At 43.7% G+C, this 21,601-nt stretch overlaps 1 protein-coding gene across 2 annotated transcripts; it reads right to left on the bottom strand.

Moving 5' to 3' along the window:
- Positions 1 to 644: 644 nt before the first annotated feature.
- SYMPK (symplekin scaffold protein) lies at positions 645 to 21,113 on the bottom strand. Of its 2 annotated transcripts, none has more exons than XM_089479563.1 (27): positions 20,912 to 21,113; positions 19,275 to 19,443; positions 18,601 to 18,666; positions 18,196 to 18,249; positions 17,396 to 17,469; positions 16,222 to 16,348; positions 15,112 to 15,361; positions 14,332 to 14,502; positions 13,595 to 13,834; positions 12,484 to 12,638; positions 11,993 to 12,143; positions 11,239 to 11,455; positions 10,730 to 10,880; positions 10,414 to 10,649; positions 9,482 to 9,563; positions 8,644 to 8,757; positions 7,828 to 7,975; positions 7,484 to 7,644; positions 6,751 to 6,859; positions 6,370 to 6,470; positions 5,420 to 5,510; positions 5,004 to 5,105; positions 3,868 to 4,055; positions 3,095 to 3,271; positions 2,589 to 2,729; positions 1,460 to 1,780; positions 645 to 1,005 (listed from the first exon to the last, which is right to left on the bottom strand). In XM_089479563.1, the coding sequence occupies exons 2-27, from the start codon at positions 19,386 to 19,388 to the stop codon at positions 808 to 810; spliced, it is 3,939 nt and encodes a 1,312-aa protein (XP_089335689.1). In that variant the 5' UTR covers positions 19,389 to 19,443; positions 20,912 to 21,113; the 3' UTR covers positions 645 to 807. The 2 variants fall into 2 exon arrangements, with proteins under 2 accessions (XP_089335689.1, XP_089335690.1); XM_089479564.1 differs by having other exon boundaries at positions 20,929 to 21,113.
- Positions 21,114 to 21,601: the final 488 nt, after the last annotated feature.

The raw sequence follows: 21,601 nt of genomic DNA, 5'->3' as shown, positions 1-21,601 counted from the left end.
AGTGCCAAACCAGGTTATTTCTCCAGTGTGGGATATAAATCTCCAATATAAATCCCAGAATTCCATAGGATGGAGCCATGGCACTTAAAGGGGCATCAGTCTGGATTATTTCTGCAGTGTGGATGGAGCCAGTGTCCTGGACTGGCGCTCAAGTTGCCAGATTGAAAACGGGACAGGGCTCCTCTGAACCTTTAAAGGTTGCGTAGAAAAGGGGACACGAGCAAGTGGTGCTTGTCACACACAACCAGGCAAAAGGCACACTTCTTGCTGGAATTACCTTTTGCTACACAAAAACTGAAGGTGAGGTAGATTGCAAAGCCTTTGCAATGGGCCTGTGGTGAGGAAGCCCTCAGGGCTGTCCCAGAAGCAGCACAGAATCGGGGAGGCTATCCTTTGCAACAGGAAAATAAGCTATTTGAAAAGTGAAGAGGGAGGGATACCTCTAAACATGGCCTAAATTATCTTCATGCCTCCATATATAAACACTTGAAAAAGAAAGAAAGAAGGAAAGAATGAATGAATGAACGAATCTAGGCTATCTTGCTATATTCATCTAGCACAGTCAATGTTTCTTCTCTGCACTGAGATAGGAGTTTTCCTGTTCCAAGCCACCCTGCAAGCAGGAAAAACAATGAACAAGAGCATACAGATTCTGATATTCTTTATTTAGAAGTCTAAATCTCTCTCATTTCCATTTCTGGCCCCTTTCCTAACAGGCTCAACCATACTCCCTGCATCTTCACACAAGTCTCTCTTTTCTGCTCCATGTTTTCTTTTGGCTCATCATGTTGTTTTTTCCCTGAATCATCAGCTCTCAGTTTTCTTCTCTTGCTCTGAGCTGGGCTTGGGCTGTTCCTCCACTGGGCTAGGTGACTTTTCCTCGGCTGCTTGGCTCTCTTTTTCAGGCTCCTCTGCTGTGGGAGATGGTTGGTTAGCTGTGGGTGGTTTGCTTGAAGATCCCTCATCTGAACTGCTGCTGGCTCCTCCTTCCTTGCTTGGCAGCTCCTGTGGAAAGACATAAAACGCCCATTAGAGTTCAGAACTGATCAGCAACAACAGACATACAAAGGCTTAGACCTCTGTCTGAAGCAACTTGATTCATTTTCACCTGTTATTCAAACTGTGAATCTGATAATCTCCAATGCCCTCCCATGTTGCATGGACACATTTGGAGAAATGCATTTGGACAATAATGAACCCAAACCCACTCTTACAGAAAGACAAGAGTAGCCCTCTGAAGACTTTGAAGTAGTGTGCCAGCCCAGTTTGTACTGTTAAACTGGTTTTATTTTGTGTCGAGAGAACGTGGTTGCTCTCATACCAGAGAAGAGCCATGTACACTGTCCTGAGTTCATGGAAAGAAAAGTGTGGTTGTAAACGTAATAAAACAAATGCAACAAAATACTCCTGTGGTTGATGGGGATGGGTTTGATAACGGGAAAGAGAAAGGTTTGGGTACCTTGTTAGGCCAGGGTCCCTCCAGGCTAGAATCCAGCAGGGAGCCCTCCCCACCAAAGCTCTCATCTTCCTCCTGCATGCTGATGAAGATGGTGGGAGTCTCTGGCTCTGGCGCCTCCTCTCCCAAATCCAGAGACTCTTCAGCAGGAGGGGGGGCTGATGGGACTGAAGGGCGAGGCTGTTGTTGTTGTTGTTGATGCTGCTTCTGTTTCAGCTTCTGCTCTTCCTCCAATTGGCGCTTCAGAGCCTTTTCCTGTGCTAAGCGGAGGGCAATCATGTCCTGGGACACCCGAGGAAGAAGCGGCTGGGGTTCTATTTCTTCCTGTAATGGAAACAAATGTTTGTCAGGCACAAAAGCCCCAAAACAAAACCCTTCTTCATTATTTCAAAGTCTCAGCTAGCCCAGAGCGCAACTGCAGAACATTCAGGTTACTTGCTGGGCTTCCATTTCCTTCACAGCTGCAGAAAAAGGTATTATCACTGGTTTCTGTCTGCAACACTACAGAAAGGCCATCGGTATGAACAGCAGGTCTGTAAGTCTGAACTAACCCAGCGAAGTCCCATAATATTGCTCAAGTGTATGCGGTTGGTTGACAAAATTAGGTTGTTACATTTATTATATCAGCTGCAAATGTTGAGTTTCAAACAAAAAGTGTGGTGTGGGGGTCTTCTAGCAGATAAGAAAAACAAATTTCATATGGTTTAAACACAAAAAGACCCTGGTGACAAAGAAATGTGTGGAAGAGAAAGAGCGTCAACCTCTGCTTGTTTCAGGAGATTTAATTCATGGGTCTGTGAGCAAATTCAGTGGGTCTCAGGGCCAATCTTTGGCCCCTAAGATCCGCTGGGACCACTCAGTCTACCAAAAATGCCACCAAATTTAGGGCGGGGGAATACCCATTTGAAAAATAGGCATTGTAGAGAAAGGGCATCCCCAATAGATATCTGTTCTTCTGTTTGAAGATCCTGTCGGGGTGAGGCCTTTGCCCACTTGTAAATAATCTTTCTCCCAGTTTTGTCTCCCTTCACTTTTCCGACACTCACAAAACCAAAATATCATTATATGGTTATAGTTACTCAGCAAAAACCTCAATTGTTCATGGTAATGAACCCCTGATCCATGCTCTCACCTCTCTCTCTCTCCTCATCGCCTTGCTCCTGGGTGGGGCAGTGCCTCGCACTTCCTCTGCGGTTTGCAGTTCCTTCCCTTCGATGTCTTGCTTATTGCTCGCTTCCAGGATAGCCATGGTGGAATTGGGCACATGAGCTTGCTGAAGGTTGGGGAAAGCGGGGGGAAAGCAGAGACACAGAGAGGAGAGTCATACTATCAGGTTAATGATTAGCAGTAATCAAGACAGGACTAATGAGAACATTTCCTATTTCTCAGTATCAGGGAGTGACTGCAATCTTGTTTTGAATTAAACTAATCACAGTTAAATTCCGATGGTTCTCCAAACCTGCTTTAAGTGCTGCTCTTCCAAGTGTGAATTGGTTTAGAGGGAACTACTCTATGACAAATTGCATATTAAAATCTAAATACCACACAGGCACACCATGAGTTTGAGACTCTGAATTTTGATTTGACTGCCACCAACTTCCACCCTGCTCTTTTCCCAGCTCCATTTGAACAGCATACCTGATGAGGGGTGAAGGAGCGGACATGGGCCAGCAGAGGCTCCCGCAGCTCTGGGCATTTCTCAAAGACAGCGCTGAGCTGCTGAGGCGGCAACTGGAGGACGACCTGGAAGGACTGGGGCTTCGTACGCTGGCAACACTTAATGAAGCCCTCCCAAACCTTGGGATACTTCCATACCTGCAGAAGAAGCAAGGAATTAGCATCAGCAGTAAGGATTTTCTCAGTGTTTTGCCCCTCTGGTAAAAAAACACAGGAGTGGCCGTTGAGGATCGTGTTAAGATGTACCAAGCTGACAATGATCTCTAGTAGAAAAACTGTGAAAATATGATCTCTCACATAAAAATTGGTTTTTCTCTATGTTTTTCTGCCAGTCAAAGAAACAATGGCCAAGGAATTGCATCATCAACATCACTACAAGGACAGAACTCCTTCCTTGTAGTTATGGCTGACAATGCAACCCCTCAATATCTACCTCTGCAGCCTTGCAGCACTGCAACCAAAGTGTTTCTGAGGTGCTGGGGAAATACATCTGCATTTCTCAGGCAATTGGAGAAACTCCTTGAAGTGCTTCCACAACTGTTTGTCTGACTCAGCCTTGCAACCGATAAGAGTGCTGGAGATGTCATTTCCCAGAGCCTTGGAAACTCTTTGGTGTTGCCAGACAGCAAATGTAGGTTATAGGGGTCATGTTTGGTTGTTCACAACTGGAAACATGAATTCTACCAATCACAATCACAAGTCCAGTTTAAGATCTCATAACTGCAGAAGCTCACCTGCTTCAAGATGAGTCGGGAGAGGATGTTCATGACAAAGCCACCCAGGCGGGGATACATGGTCAGCGACTGGATCACTGTCCGCATGAGGAGCATGGGCAGTGGGTTTTGTTCCATGAGCTGCTGCATCACCACAGCCAGAACCTCTGATGTGTACACATTGCGTTCAGCAAAGCACAGGTTGGTGGCTGTGAAACAGACAAGAGCAGCTGCTAAGAACAGGTAACACGATGTAAGAAGTGTGGGGAAGCCTGCCAAAGAAGGAAGGCCACCAGATACAAGCATGGCCAGTTGTTTGAGGTCAAGAGCAGGAATCTTTTTCAACCCAAGGCTCCAATTCAATTCCAGAGGGTTTTTAAAAAACAACAAAGTTCTTACTATAGGAACTGAGTTGTAGCAGATGTATTACAACCATTTAGAATGCGAAAAATCCTGCACAATGAAGGTATCATGAAGAAATGGACAAAACTACCTAGAATACATAATCCCAGACAACTAAGACCTGAGGTTCCCTTCTCCTGTGTTAAGTGGAGGGAAGGGGTTGTTGTTGTTTGCCTTCAAGTTGTTTCTAATTTATGGCAATCCTAAACCAAGCCTACCACAGGGTTTTCTTGGCAAGAATTGCTCAGAGGAACTTTGCTATTGCCTTCTTCTGAGGCTGTCAGTGTGTGATGTGCCCAAGGACACCCAGTAGGTTTCCATGGTCAAGACAGGATTTGAACTCTGGTCTACAGAGTTCTAGTCCAACACCCAAACCACTATACCATACTGGCTCATCAGGAAAGAGTGTTAAATTTTTTACTTCCAAGTAAAGATAAAAAAGGACCAGAGTGCAAACTTCATCATGTGCCTTGGAGCCCTCTCCCGACTCTGACTACTGTCCAAGTCAAATGGAACAATCACTATAGAAGAACTCATGGCGAGATTTAACCTACATACCTGTGCTCTTCCTTTATAGCCATAGCATCCAGAAATAGTAGACTCACAGAACAGTAACAGTACCAAGGAGGATTCTTAAAAAGCCAACCCAGGTCTACCATTTGAAGTTTGCAAAACCCTCTTTTTTCCCCTTCACCCACAAAGAAAAAAAAGAGTAGAAGATACCCAGTCTTATGCACACAAAAAGGCATCCATACCCTTGATGATAGACTTCATGTCACACTTGGTGGAATCAATGTTGTGGAGGGCTATCAATAATTCACCAGGATTCAGAGGGGAGACAGCAGAGTTGCCTTCACCTGTTGGAATTGTGGCAAAAGAAAATCAGCATTTGCCATAAGTTGTAGTCTCCAAAACCAATTTTTCAAGGCTCTATCAGATTTAGGAGAACAGATTTGAATAAAATAGACAGTTAAGTGCCATTTGGTTGAAGTTTTCCAATCCATGTTCAAGCTCTGCTATTCACGGACGAGTTACATTACACCTCTGCTGACTATTCAGACAATGAGTTACATTCTATTCACTCCTCTTTTCCCATCCCTGGGACAACTTGTCACAGCTAAACAACCCCCATTAGAGAAACTCAAGGTCTGCTTGCAGTTTGAATCCCTACCGTGTTGTGTTCCTAGCAGGCGATTAAAAACTTCCTTCACAACAATAGGGTTCAGCTTGATGAGCTTTGGGAGGGCCTGGATCACCTCTTTCTGATAGAAAGAAGAGAAATACGGTTTCAAAAAGGAGGACAAAAAACTCACATTGCATTTGTCAACAAACACTCCTGGGGCAGAGACCTGGTTTCTGCCATCTGACACTCTGAACACTGCCCCGCTTTCCACAAAGAGACATGTATGCTTAAGATACTTAGTGCTCTAATGGAAGGGACTGAGCCATAGGGCAGAGGATCCATTAAGCAAGTCACAAGAGCACAATTAGGTTTCTTGGTGGGAAGGAAGTCCCAGACTTTAGTAGGCCAGCCTCGGCTGTGTGACACCATCAATACAAGTTGAGTATACCAGAATACTCCAAAATCCAAAACTGTCCACATAGGTGGCTGAGATAGTGACATGTTTGCTTTCTGACCGTTCAGTGTACACAAATCTTGAATCATGCACAAAATTATTAAAAATATTATGTATAAAATCATCTTCAGGCTATGGGTATAAGGTGTAAGCAAAACATAAATGAATTACATTTGTACACTTTGGCCCCATCTCCAAGATGTCTAAGTACATGCAAATATTCCCCCCAAAATTAAAACAAATTCCAAATCCAAAACACTTTTGATCCTAAGCATTTCGGACAAGGAAGACATGACCTATACTGGCAGTTTTAGTTTCAGTGCCTTTCCTAAGGATCCCCAGAGTGGCATTGGCCTCTTTCACAGTCACCTCACACTGGATCAAAATTTTATCACTGACTGCTCTTCTTAACTTCAAATAACCTTCTGCACCCTACTGAAAAATACAATCGGAAGATGCTCAGGTCCAAAGTGACTGCCAGTTGGGTAATGATGAGAGACATTATGGATCATAAACCAGCTTTGTACTGGGCCTCAGAGAATACCTTTTCCAAGCCGTTGAGGACAGGGATAAGAAATCGGACATCTGGGAGCCTTTTGTTGTACAGATCTCGAACCCGCTTCACTAACTCCGGAGATGGAGGAACTGAGTGGAAAAAGTGGGGTTAGATTATGCAACAGTACAGAACCAAGCTTGGATGGCACACAGCCTAGTCCTACAGTAGTTCTCACACGTCATTACTCAGATAATAACTATCAGCCACTTTTGAGTCCCTGGGAGAGGACAGCATGCCAATAATCATTTCTATTCAGCCATATTAACATGTAGACTTCTGAAGTCTCCAGACTTTGAAACTAAAGGAAAGAAAGAAAGAAAGTCTGTATTGTTCTATCCCTCCACAGAACATGAAACATGCTTTGCCTACCTTTATCTGTGAGGCTGTGCAGACAGCGGGTCACCAGGGTCTCCGCACCTTTGGGACAGTTTTTAACCAGTTTGAGCAACTCCTGGGAATTCATGCCCATCCCACGGATCTGGAGAAGAGTAAAATGAAAACAGAAAGATGACGAAGGGAAAGGAGTAACATGTCAGGAATGGGGAATCCCGTGCAACAAGGGAGGGAAATGTATTTCAGCTCAAAGGCCAAATTCAGTTCCAAAGCAGTTCTTTGGGGCCACAACCCAGTGGTAGGTGGGTCAAAAGATACCAGAAGCTTAAAAGCTCTCATTTTGAAAATCTGAGACTTCTGCCACACTTGCAGATATAAGGCAGTTTGGACACCACTTAACATTCATGGCTCAGTGCTACGGAATTCTGGGATTTGTATTTTTGTGAGACATTTAGCCTTCCTTGTCAGAGAATTCTGGTGCCCATTAAACTACAAATCTCAGAATTACATAAGCACTGAGCCATGGAAGTTAAAGTGGTGTCAAACTGCTTTATTTCTGCAGTGTGGCAGCAACCTGAGATGAGGAACTAAGTACATAGAAGGGGGGAGTTGGACAACCACCAGACAATAGAGTTTTGGTGAAACAGGTTCTGAGGAACCCTCTCCTGATTCCTAGGAGAGCTGGATTCAGGTCCTTCATCCAGGCATGAAGTTTCCCATCCCTGGCCTACAAATCACCATCTAGGCTGAGGCTCCCGAAACTACCCACCGGCTGCTCAATAACTCTGAGGACAGTGCGCTTGATGTCGGCGATGGCTTCTGTATACACAGACGCCAGTTCATGGATCAGTTTGTGGTTTTGGGGCAGAAGGGCCAGGTAGAGGTAGAGGCAATGCTTGATGGTCTCTTCTGTCCAGGGAGCAGCCACCTCTGCAAGGCAACAAAGAAGTTTGGAGAGGAAGTATATTCTGTACATATGTGTCCCATTATATATTTCTGCACAGGTGGAACTGAGAATTATTCTACTTCAGTGTGTCTTTATTATTATGGGACAAGCCCTAACCTGCAGCACACATATATACACACCACCTTGACCTGGGTCAGATCAATTACCTGTATCTTTGTCAGCACCAAAGAGGACCGAGGGAGGATTGGGATGGACCAGGAGCTGCAAGTAATTCAGGGCAAACTTCTCCACATATTCCCGCAGTTGGTCTTTCTCATACATCCGCTTGATGAATAGGAGCGCTTGCTGGCGAACCTGAGACAGAGGCAGATGGGCTACTATAATAATCATCTGAAATACCAGCAACCAGAAATTGCAACACTTGTAGGGCTTTTGTGTGTTTTAAATTGGAAAGCTTCTTTAATTGTTCAGAAACTTTTTAATTATAAATTGGTTTGGTTTTCTTTTTCTTTTTTGGTTGTATTATGTTTAACCTGTGTTTTTGGGTCTGATGCTATAAGAAAGATTAAATCAATAGAAGCAATAGATTAAATAAATGTGGGGGGAGGTTTGTTGTTAATGTTTGCCTTCAAGTTGATTCTGATTAATATCCTAGGATTTTCTTGGCAAGATTAATTTACAAGAGATTTGCACTCACCTTCCTCTCAGGGTGAGAAAGTCAAACTTGTCCAAAGGTACCCAGTGGGAAATTTTGGGCAATGGTTTTCTATGACCAAGCAGGGATTTGACTCCCAGTCTCCCTGAGTCCTAGTCCAACATTCAGCCTATACGGCTCAATTAAAATAATCTGTGATTTATCTGAGGATTTAAAGCTGCACACAGGTTCCCTCACACCAGAGCATGATAGCTATTTTTGTACTACGATGTCCAGAATTTCCCAAACAGCATAGCTACTGGCCATGCAGACTGCAAAATTCTTTGGTCTGCTTCTGATCACCAACATAAGCTGGTTCAAGACTCACTTTGTCCTTCTCATGGGAGCTGAGGTCCAAGAGAACATGCAGGTACTCAAACTGCCTAGCTGGACGTTTGAAGATCAGATCCCGAAGTGTTGACATGCCCAGGTATGTCCGGCTCTGCGAGAGAGTCAAAGAAATATTCTAGTCAAGTGCAGGAGGTGATGAAAACCAGAATTCCCAAAGGAAGGTAGGTCAATTTAGGGAAAATGCCATTTTGAACACAGTGGATGAGATCCAGATTGGATCATATTACATACTACTTATACATAGTTGAACTGCAAAAAAGGTTTCCCTGCCCCGTCCTATCCATGGCAGTCCCATCAGCCCCCAACAAAACATGCCGAATTGGTGGGTTCTGCTACAAGAAGTGTACAGCAATGTAGGGCAGTGCTTCTCATAGTATCTGAGGTGAGGGCCCAGTAGCTTGTGGGTTTGTTTGTTTTTTCTAATGTATAGGGTGATTCAAAAAGAATGGCGCAAAAGTAAAGCTATTCTTATTTGGTTTTGCACTATTCTTTTTGAATCACCCGGTACCAGGGACCAACATCTTAACTGTGTCAACTGGCTAAAACTGTTTCCTTCTTTCCTGGAAATGCTCCACGGACTGGCAGCCAATGGCTCACAGACTGGCACCAGCCCAAGGACCACCAATGGTATCGGGAAAGCCCCCCAAATCAAGGGGTTGCATGTTCCATTTGCCTGATGAAGAAACCAGCAGAACTTCAAAAGCTTGCATTATGTATTTTGCACATTTTGGTTAATCCAATAAAGATATCACTGTTTTTGTGGATGTTATTGTACATCCAAAGGTTGTCAGGCTAAGGAAGACTGTTACGCTCACCTCATCTTCACAGTACTTCCGAATCACCTCCAAGGCACTCTCAGTGATCAGTGGGGCCTCAAGAACTAACTTAGTGAAGATCCTGTGGGGTGCAAATCCAGACAGAAACTCTCAGAAAGAATTTAGAACAAAGCAACAAAAAGATGTAAAAAGTAAATAATGTTGTTGTTGTGTGCCTTCAAGCAGTTTCTGACTTATGGAGCCCCTAAGGCAAACCTATAAGGCATTTTCCAGACAACATTTGTTCAAAGGTTTGCCTTTGCCATCCTCTGAGCTGAGAGAGTGTGACTCGTCCAAAATGACCCAGTGGGTTTCCATGACCAAGCAGGGATTTGAACCCTGGTCTCCAGAGTCGTAGTCCAATGCTCAAACCACTACGTCATGCTGGCTCTTTAATACTGTTATTATTTTATAATAAGGATTGTTAACATTTTGCAGCAGCCAGTTGAATAGAACGTTCTCTATTAAGCAAATGTCCCCAATATATCAAGTGGTTTGAGTGGTTGTTTTTTTTAAATTAGTTTTTAACAGGAACCCTGACCACCAACATTTTAAACAGAGGTTGGATACCCATCTCTCAGGATTGCTTGAGCTGTGTATTTCTGTGTGGGTTTAGACAAGATGGTCCTTGTGGTTCCTTCCAACTCTAAGATTCTATGAATCTGAGGAGGAGGAGGAAGACAAAAAGGAGAAAGAGAAGAACAGCAGCAGCAGCAACAGAAAATGGCAACTGGAAGTGATGTAGTGTCGTTTCCCATGTATCTAATTGCCCTTGTGAAGCCTGTGTGTGTGTGTGTGAGAGAGAGAGAGAGAGAGAGATTGAGAGAGAGAGAGAATTGCCCTCTACTTTCTGCACAGTAGCCCACCCCTGATCTAAGGGATATTTTCTCTCTTCTGATCCCTTCTACATCTCCGCAAGGGCAACTACGCACCCGTCCTTTTGATCTGGCTTCTCCTGAAGCCCAGAGAGCAGGCCGATGAGACACTCGTCGTAATTGTTGAGAGAGCCGGAGGGATACTGACTCAGGTAGGCATTGTACTCTTGGTACAGCCAAGCAAAGGCCAGGTCTAGTCGGTTGCGGATGTCCTCTAGGATGAAGGTCAACACTTCATGCTTCAGAGGGACATCAAACTGGGTCACCAGGGCTGAGAGGATTTTCACACGGGCCTGCCGGAGGAAAGCTAAAGATGAGGGCCATGCCCCCAATATGGACAGCACTAAGCATACACAAGTTCTGAAGCACTTGCCTGAGCAGCCCCACTGTAGGCCACAGCCTTCTCTGAGCGCAGGATCCGCTTCACGGCTGCCAGCTTCAACTTGCCCTTCTGTATGTCCGTCAGAGGCTTGATCACATCGCTCAGGCGGAAAATCTTCTTTCGTCCACCGGCACCAGCCAACCTGAAGAGAGACCAGGAGAAAGCCTTAATATTTTCCTCTGAAGATTGGAGTTTGCTTTGGTGGCAGTAATGCAAAATACTGATGGATATCAGGTTCTGGCTGGGCTTTATATCTATGTTAGCATTGCAGGAACTGGGTAGAAAAATATCCAACTGTGGCAAGAAAGTGAAAATATTATGAAGATCCAGCACAGGAAACCTGCAGAATCTAAATTATAAATTAATATAGATTAACATGGTTATCGCTAGTCTCTTTAATTACAACTCAGAAAACTCTCTAACTGAATCTATTTCCAACACATACACATGCCCATGTACACACAACCCGCCATGAATGAAGTGGCTTGGATGGCTCTGACCTGGGCTGGGTGGAGGGGATGATGGGTTCTGGGCGTCGTTTGGCCTGCGGTGCCCCCGCCTCAGCAACAGTAGGGGAAGTGGAGGCCTGAGCTCCCACCACTGAAATAGCCTGGCCAGCGCTGAGCGTAGAGAGGCGTCGCTTGATCAGCACACTTTCAGGTTTGGCGATTTTCTCTTCTTTTATCGCCTCCTTGGCCAGTTTGCTTTGTTCCACACCTACCAGGAGTGGGGATGGATTGAGAGAAGAGCATTATACCCTGGCAAAATATATCCTACCCTTGCAAATTGCACACTACTTTAAATAAAAAATATCTAGGGAAATCTGAAACACTGCAAATATCTATTTCATTTTTAGTATATAGCTCAGTTTTATTGTTTGCAAAGTTGGGATAAGTTAATTCTGTGGAGCAGAATTTTCCAAAGCCCTCAGTCAGGAGAGCCAGCAGAGGAATTCTGGGACCTGAAGTCCCAAACAGTAATTTGTCTAATTGTCCAGGCCTGAAAATAATACTTCTGAATTAACCTGCTGATCGCCTGACAATGAAACTATGAAATAGTCAAGAACTATTCCAGTCAGCTGTGTTTACAAAAGGATTTTTATAATCCTCCAAAACACACACTCACATACAAATGAAAAGCAAAAAGGCTTACACAACAGACACAACATATTGAAAAGAACAGTACCTCCCCTGTACATTGTATCTTTGGTGTAAGTATGGTGTAGGTCCCACCAAGTGCTATTTGCAGACCTACCAGGTCCCAACCCTGCTGCTGTCATCTGGGTAGCCATTAGCCGGGCAAGATGTTTGATCTGCACTTCTGTACCAGCTGATTCCACTGGTGTGTAGGTCGCTTGGAAGGAAGCAGGCATGTTCTCAGGTAGGTAGACCATGCTGATGAGCACCTGGAGGACACGGAGGAGAAGTTAGAAGAGCTCAATATGTCACAGCCAAGTAGGAAAGCAGGTCTATCTTTGAAAAAACCTCTAAATTTGCTGAGACTTTTTTCTGTCAAGATTTTACAACTAAAGCATGTCAAGGATAGTTCAGCAAAGCATCACATGCTTTTGATGTTACCTGAATATATCTTTCAACAAACAACAAGGCACCTCCTTTCCCTCCACCCCAAAAGCACAGAGTGCTGGGCCTCCTTGTCTCGAGGAATGTTCACTCCCAACAGCAACAAGTGAACTGAGCAAGGATAAGCAATGACATTTTTTACTGGTTAAAGCGAAGAATACACACCAAGTTGGCCACATTATCTGAAGTCAGAAGAGGCTGCAGAAACTCAGCAGTGATGTCGATGTCCGACTGCATACTGACTTGAATGGAGGGCTTAGGGCTTGGGGCAGCCACCTGCTCCAAGTCTTTATCCTCATCATCCTCCCCAAGGGATGGTTCTGCAGCCAGGAAAGGAGAAGGGCAGGAAGAGAGGAGAGAGGTCATGGGATAGGCATTACATAATTGTAATTATCATTGATGATGCTATGATTTTTATTTGCTGTCAAATCAGCATCAACATTTGGCAACTCTATGAATGAGAGAGCTCCAAGAGCCCTGGCCATCAACAGGGCTTGCAAACTCATGGAAGCCGTGGCGTCCTTGACTGTATCTATCCCTTTGTAATGTGGTCTCCCTTTTTTTCCTGCTCTCTTCCACTTTATGAAGCATTATCACCTTTTCCAATGAGTCATGTCATTGCATGACAAATTACGATAACCTCAGTTTAGTCACTTTGGCTTCTAGTGAGAGTTCAGGTTTAATATACTCTGGGACCCGTCTATTTGCCTTTTTAATGGTCCACGGTATAAGTAGAACTTCTCTCCACCACAACTTTCAAATGACTTAATTCTTCTGTCTTCAGCATCCAATTTTCATGGCCTTACATAAAGACTAGGAACACTACAGCATTAACAGTACTGACTTTGAGAAATGTGTGTGTACATGTGCCTTCATGTCAGCTGTCAACCCATGGCAACCCCAAGAACTTTAGGGGTTTTCTTAGGCAGGAAATACTCAGAGGTAGCTTTGCTAGTCCCTTCCTCTAAAATACTGCCTACAGCTTCTGGCACTCATTGACAGTCTCCCATCCAAGTACTAATCAGGCTTGACCTCACTTAGCTTCCCAGTTCAGACAGCATCTAGCATCTTCCAGCTATTTAAGGTTCTTAATATATCTTTACATCTGAGGAAATTATCCAATTCCTTCAAAGCTGCCTTTCAAAGTCTTAGCTTTCTTAGCTACAGTGCCCATTTTGACTGAGCAAAATATACAGAAAATCTTTAAGTGTCACAGAACTTAGAAAAGAGACTGTTTCTTTAACAGGCCTTTCCTGCCCTTCTTTTGTCCACTCACCAATCTTCATTTTCTTCATGGCAGGATCACTCTCGTCCCGTGGGCGCTTGCGTAATTCCTTCAGGTTGGGCATGTTGCGGGTGATTTCAGCCTGCTGCGTGCCCAGGTCCATCAGGAGGGTGGTGATCTGGGCCTGGAACTCCACTGATGCTGGGTGCTTCAGGACACTCAGCAGGTGGAGTTTGAGATTCTTCCTCACACTGCTCACCTGGGACTTGGCCAGCGTTGGGGGGAGATTGGCTGTCAGGAAAGTAATAGGGGGGAACAGTTAAGAAGGCAGCAGTATCAGAGGTTGTCTGATATTCCTTCCAAAAATAAAGTTTTTTACATTGGGATCAGAAGAGAAGCAAGGAATCGTTGGCCCTCCACAACATCCCTGTAGCCCTCATAGTTCAGATCTGGTCAGCCCAACCAGTTAAGAGCACAATGTTGGACTTGGCTGCTCAGAAATAATCTCAAAAAAATCAATTAGACATTAGGGATGGTCTGAATCATCAAAGGAAATTAACAACAACAAAAAAAGCACCCTATGCACCATGATCAGGAACAGCTGGTTCAAGATTTATAAACAAAACCTAGACAACTTATAGCAATGGGGGAGGTCATAGGAAGATTTCTTACTTCTGAAGAAAGGGAGTATAATGGTTTTGCAAGCCCCAGCCAATAAAATGGATCATAGCCTGTTCAGTCTAAGTCTACCTTCAAGCCTGTTGATGCAATGAATCCAAGAGACTTACCATGCAGTGTCTCATAGGCCTGGATCACCTCTGACATGAACATGGGCCGCTGGCGGGCGATGGAGGCCAGAGAGCCCAATGCTGCAGTCAGGTTGATGCTGGAGATGGCTGGATGCACCATGAACTTCAGCAGTTGCTCCAGGGCTGCCTTTCCTTCTTCCCACAAAATGTCTTAGAGGAAAGAATGGGGAAACCAGAGTGGAGAGCTTAACAGAAATCATGCTAGCTTCCAACATGATAACACTTTGCCATACCACCCCTGCAGCCGATGACTAGATGGAGGGGATGGAGTTTGAGGACAGACAGACTCTTCAGCAGAGATGGGAGAGCTGTAGCTTTCCAGATGTTAGTGTCAACCCCTAACAGCACTGACTACTGGTCCTGCTGGTTGGGGCTAATGGAAGTCCAACATCTGCAGGAACAGTTTCCCCATCTCTACTCTACACCTCATATTGCTGTGTGCTTTAAAATCATTTCTGATTTATGGCAAACCTATCATGGGGGGTTTTGCTTTTGGGTTTTTTTGGCCCGATTTTTCAGAGGAGATTCACTTTTGCCTTCTTCTGAGGCTAAAGTTCACCTCGTGGGTTTCCTGAGCAGAGAAACATACTCTGGTCTCTGACAGTCCAACACTCAAACCACTATACTGTACTAGCTCTCCCTCTCTACAGAGCACTTAATCCAGCCCTGTCTTCAGGTCAGTGGAGTGGGAGCACTGTATTCTAAGGAGTCATGCCATCTCTCTTGGCTTGCATTCCCATTCCTCCTCCTTCTCCTTACTATATTTGATGTAGGGGTGGTCAGTGGGAACCCGGTCAAGACTGATGTCATTCTCGTGACGCTTGGGCACTTCCGAATCTGGCATGCGGGGTGAAAGGGTGATGATCAGTCCCTCCACAAACTTGACGGCATGGGTGCGGATCCCGTCATTGTCTGAGTCCAGCAGTTGGATAATTTCACTGGCCATGGCTGATACCATTTCCCAGCAAGCCTCTTGCATGTCATTGATCACTCTGGATTTCACCATCCACTGTGTGAAGAAACAAGGAAGGGCTCTGCATGAGCAGCTAGAAATTTTCAGGTAGCCATACAGATGTGGGGAGCAGGTAGAACAGGGACATTTCAAGACTCCAGAACAGAGCCACACGGGAACACTTCTTGATTCATGCATTCCTTTCACCCATAGCCACAATCAGAGCATCAAAAATGTACTTTTTTGGAGAACAGCTCTCAGAATCTTGATGCCAACTAGATTCTGGGAAGTACAGTTCAAGAAAGTAACCTTTTGAACCTCTGGCTACATAACACTAGCCACAGATTGTGGTTTCTGGAAGCAAGATCCTCCCTCCTGAGAATCTTGGGATTCAATCTTTATTTTACGCTACAAAAAATTTTGGTTACAGAAGAAACCTAGATGTGTGTTGGGGTTTTCTCTGTGCAATTCTAAAGGTCGGGGAAAGAAAAGTTCAACAGTTCATATAGATATTACCAGGATTCCCCTGAGGTGTAAACAAAGCCCTGGCAAGAGGTCAGAGCCTGAAGAAAACTCTCACAGCGAGGCAAAGAAACATAAAAGTGTTTTGACTAAAGTAGTCACCCTTTCACTCCATCACAGAACATAGAGGAAATGCACTACTAAAAAGTGTGTATTTGTATCTGTGATGAGTAAATGATTCTTTCCCAGAGCTTGGAAAAAAGTAATGCTTTGGACTAAAGCTTGAAGAATCTCTCAGCTAGTATGGCCATAATCTCCTCAGTGTAACTTTGCCTGATTAATTTTTTTAAGGAGCGTCTCATACAATTTGATTTGTGCTGGAATAATGCCCTTCATGGCTTTGTGACTGTGCTCTCCTGTTCTTCCACCCATCATCTAAAGGAGAAAGGCCTCACCTGCAGTGCCACCTTATACAACTGAGTCATGGCAAGGATCGCCTTCTTCACCACGTTGACATTTTCATCCCTCAGCAACATGTTCAAGTTAGCAATAAGCTTGAGCAAAAGCTCTGTGTCCCGTTTGCTGGAGGCAAATGGAGAAAAGGGAGAAATGAAAAAGATAGTAATGCAAAAGAAAATGGTACAAGGGGCTGACCTATAGCACCTAAACAGCCAGGCCAAGGAAGCCATTTTGCAAGACTTGAGGAAGGTTGTTAACAACAGGAGTCTTTCCATTGGCAAGTCTGTGGTGGAAATATTCCTTGTTGAAATAAAAAAGCTATAGAAAGATGGAGTCACCTTTGTCAGCCAGAGAGATGGTTTTTGAAATAAAGGCTTGGAGTTTAGTGAAACTAGAGCAAAGGAATAATGAGTGTGTCTTGACCTGGATGGAAGCTGGCACCAGTAAAAAGACATAACATAAACTACTGAGATAAGGATACATAGTTGACATTCAAAAGCAAGGTTAGGAGGAAAGCCACTGAATTCCTACAGGAGGGGGTAAGGAGTGATGATGCAGTTTTAATGTATGCATGTATTTCTGTTCTGATTGTAAGAATTCTGTATGTTTAAATTGTAATTAGCCAATCAGGTGTATTGAAGAAGCTTCTTTGTCTTGAATAATATAAAAAGAGCCATTTTGTCTTGTTCGGGGTCTCAGCTTTTGGAACTTGAATTCCACTGAGTTCATTGTTTTCCTTTGTCGACAATTGGAAATAAACTTATGGATTTTCAATTACTAGGTCCTCTTGCCAATTCTATTGTTCTGCAAATCCTAGAAATTTAAGTTTCCAGAAATTTCTGTTACAGTCAAAAAATTCTTATGTCATTAGGATTTTAGAAATGGACTGAGCTGGGCTTTTAATGATATGCTGTACTGTCTTGTGGTTTTTATATAGTCTTTTAAATAACTTTCATCTTCATAATTTTATTGATGTTTTTGTACAGCTTTTAATCTGTACAGCTTTTAATATGTTATAAGATGCTTTCAGTCCCATTATTGGGGGAGAAAGGTGGGATATAAATGAATTAAATAAACAAACAAGCTACATAATATTATCCTCAAAGCCCCCCTCCCCAAAAAAGCATCAGAAGATAGGATGTCCATTTGACATTTGATAAATTGGCTCACCAGGCTTCCTCTATGAACCCGATGACAAACTTCCGGACTTCGACTGACTTGTCTGCCTGGAAAGCTATGATCTCCTGCGATGTAGGGGCAAAGAGAAAGTCATTCAGTCAGCCCATTCTTGGCTCTCAGATATACCAAAAAAACCAGGCAAAGAAACCCTATTCCATTCTGAGCAGGTGAAAGGAAAGGTCGGAGGTTGACCATAAAGTCACAGTAAGGTAGAGTCATACTGAAGAAAAACTATCCTTAACCAAGGAAAATTTTAGAAGCTGTAGAGTTATAAGGCAGTTAGGAATCTCAAGGAAAAGCAGACTGAGCATTTCCCAAGCACTCACTGACTAACTGGCATTTTCTATGAGCAATAATATCAACCTAAGGGAAAGGTTCAACTTGGTGCTTGCTTAGTAATTTTCCATTACAGTTTACTGACTACTTTTTAATAATTGGTTAAAATCTATCTAGCATACATCTGTGATTTGCTATATGTTGCATGCTGCTAGTGGGTACGTTCCCCAAAAGTACAATACATAGCAAGGTGTAAGCTTGCTTCAGCGCCAGACTGTTCATTTCTAATACTGACATCTGGACCATCATCTTGTTAAATAAACTACTGTCTTCAATTCACGGATGCCTCCATTCTTAAATCAAAGAGGGGGACCATGTTTCCCCCCATATAGGGCTGAGAACACAACAGAAGGAACAGAGCCAAGCAAGACACTATGAGGCACAAAGAACTGAAAAGGAGAAATTGTGGTTATTTCTAGCACTGGTCCAATGTATCTCCTCCAAGCAATACTCACATCCAGGAAATTATCAAGCAAAGTGGGATCCTTGTTTATAATCAGTTCTTGGACCTAAGAAAGATAAAAAGGGGAAAGGAAAGATAATGCAGCCAAACATGGATGAAACAACCAGAAGAACCTTTCTGGTATAGCAACAGATTCTTTGTGAACTTGGCTAACAAATTTTGCTATCTGGAGATACCAAGTCCTGCTAGGTCCTGCTAAACAAAATAATTTATCCAGTAGTTTTCATTTCTGGTTATCCAGATGTTTTGAACATCAGCTCCAAGATGTCTTAGCCATCATGGCCAATAGTTTGGGATTCTGGGAGCTGAAGTCCAAAATATTTGGAAAGTCACTGATTTAAGTAGAAAAAGTTTGGGGTTCAAACTTGAGAAATGCACAAACAAAGACTTCACTCACCTGTTTGAGGATTGTGATTTTAGATTCATTGCTGATTAAGGCTGCTTGATTTAGCAAATCTACAACCTGTTTTAGCAAAAGAACAAAACTGAATCAATGTTACACATAATAGGCATTTTTTTATCTGCCTACCCCAATCTATGCACAAACATAAATAAGTGAACATTTCCAGTATTGACTATTATAAATGGTGGGAGAGAACATGAAATACACTGGGCTCAAACTAAGAAAAGTCTAGACTTCTGTTTAAAATTAGGATTTGCTTTGTTGCAAAGAGGTGACTTCTGGAAAACAAGGCTGTTTGCCTTCCCTCATATTTCCAGAAACAGATGATGGAAGGGTGCAAGTCATAAAGCACCATGTTTATCAGAAGACTATATGGGCAAAGGGGCAGAAAAATGAGGAATAGAAGACCTGGGGAAAAATATGTCCTGGTTCATGCCATTCTACCCTCATGGAAGCTACATACACGCCCCCCGCTCTCTTGTTGACAGACCGTAAGATTATAATTGAAGATGAGGTTTGCATTTAGAACAGGAATGGGCACCCTTTTAGAAGTTGGAGGACTGCAACTCCCAGCATTCCTCACCATTTACTAGGGCTGATGGGAATTGTGATCCTCTCCACCTTTGGACCCAGATTCTCAGTTCAGTTTCAAACAAGTGTCATCTTACCCTTTCTGAGGTAGTCATGGTGTCTATGCCAGTAGTCTCCTCTCCAGCAAAGAACTGGGATGCAATGCTCATCCGAGAGAGGCCAGGGTCTCCCATGCTGCTCATATTCGCCATGGCTGCCCAGTTTTGCTCTCTTCAACAACCGAACTCAAGGCAATCAGAGCAAGGCCTTAAAAAGTAATCATGAAAGGTGACATTAAAGCAAGCTGCATCACAGGAAAAGAAAGCTTTCAGCCTTCATGTAAGGATGAGGGAATTTGGTTGCTCGAGTCTATTAAATCTAATGCAAGGACATGTAGACCTACTTCTCCAATCACAGCATTGTACCGAATCTGAGTTTTGCCCACAGAGCTCTGTATAACCTAAAGGCTTGCATGCACCCTCACTGAGGAAAGATTGTTGTTGCTGTGTGCTTTCAAGTCATTTCCATCTTATGGCAACCCTAATTTGAATCTATTTCTTGGAAAGATTTGTTTGGAGGGAGTGTGCCAATGTCTCCTTCTGAGGTTGAGAGAATGTGACTTGCCCAAGGTCACCCAGTGGGTTTCTATGGCTGAGAGAGGATTCGAACCCTGGTCTCCTGGGGTCCTAATGCAACACTCAAACCACAACACCGCACTGGCTCTCGCCCAGGAAAGATTATGCTTATGTCACTTCAAAAGTCACTTGTCGTCGATTTATGCCAACCCTATAAATTCAATGGGGTTTTCTTAGGCAAGGATTACCCAGAGGTGGTTTGGTCAATTCCTTCATCTGAAATACAGCCTACAGCATAGGGTACTGTATTCATAGACTGCCTCTCATCCAAGTACTAACCATGGTTGACCCTGCTTAATTTCCAAGATCAGATTAACCTACCAAGTTTATATACATATAAATTATATAAGTTATATGCATACAAGTTATAGCTTATAACTTATATGCAGAAAATATTATACAAAAAGCAGGCTTGGACACAGAAGGAAGTGCAAAAACAGAAGGAAGTAACACCAACAACCTAAGATATGCAGCTGACACCACACTAATACTATTAGCAGAAAACAAAGCAACTGCTAAGGAAGATCAAGGAAGAAGGTGCAAAGGCAGGCTTACTAGGGGATTATGGGAACTGTAGTTTTGTGAGACATTGAGCCTTTTCTTTCGGGGAGCTCTGCTGCTTCAATAAACTATAACTCCCAGCATTCCCTAGCACTGAGCTAGGGCAGTTTGTGCAGTAACAAACTGGATTATTTCTGCAGTGTGTTTTGGACCCAAGACACCACAGTAATAATCCACCTTGACACCACTTTGTAACTGCCATGGCTCCATGCTAGGGAATCCTGGGAAATGGACTATATATATTCTGCAGTGAGGACATTTTAAAAAGAAACAGAGAAAGCAGGCCAGCAGAGGATTCATTGGGACTGTGGCTGCCAAATGGGGAGAGTTGGAAGATTTGAACCCAAAACCCAGTGCAACTCTCTCCAACCACTAGGCCACACCGCCACCTCTTAAAAGCCCCTGAAATCTTAATGGACCCCATTTTCTCTTCTGACCCCAACCCCCCCAGTGGCCCCCTCCCTGTTACCATGACAACCCCGTACCCCCAATAGGCTTCATGACAGCCAGTGGGCCTCATGCTTGCCCTCTCCTCTTACCAACGGGGCCTGCTCACTTTTTCAGCGAAAGGAACCCAATCCTTTTCTCTTTTCTCTTTTCCTGTCTTTTTTACCCAAGTAGCAGCCGTAAAATAACCCAATTTTTTAATTTTTAAATTATTCGTCAGTGCGCATGCGCAGAAGCGAAAGGCTCATGGGTAATGTAGTCTTTGCCCCTCCTCCTCTTCCTCCTATAAAATGTCACCGCCCACTTCTCTCGCCTTTCGCTTCCCTTCTTTGGCCATTTGCGGGCGGGAAGCGCGGTGCACCTTGGGTAATTATGTTTTCGCGGACGCTTAGCGACGCAGCCTCGCTCGGACCTGTCCTAAAATGGCTGCTGCTCGCAAAGGCTTGTGGTTAATGTAGTTTTTTCAGGAAATGGAGCTCTGTTTACCTCACCTTTCCGGCCCCGAGAGGAATTATGGGAAATATAAATTTAAATAAATAAATACAAATATAAATTATGGGAAATATAAATTATGGGCTCATTTTCATCACCGTTTGAGCAGCACTGAGGAAAGGAAGAAACAATGCAGTTTTGACACTGCTTTAACTGCCATGGCTCAGTGCTGTGGAATTCTGGGATTTGTAGTTTTTTGTGGTACCAGAGCTCTCTGACAGAGGCTAAATCTCTCACAAAAATACAATACCCAGAATTCCATAGCACCACTATTCTTTAAACTTTTTGCT

This window comes from Sceloporus occidentalis, unplaced genomic scaffold, assembly GCF_023333645.1.
Source record: "Sceloporus occidentalis isolate IW3139 unplaced genomic scaffold, rSceOcc1.0.p SCAF_13, whole genome shotgun sequence".
In the NCBI taxonomy this organism is placed as follows: Eukaryota; Metazoa; Chordata; class Lepidosauria; order Squamata; family Phrynosomatidae; genus Sceloporus; species Sceloporus occidentalis.
Note: the sequence above shows the minus strand (reverse complement) of the source record. Positions and strands in the feature narration are given on the sequence as shown.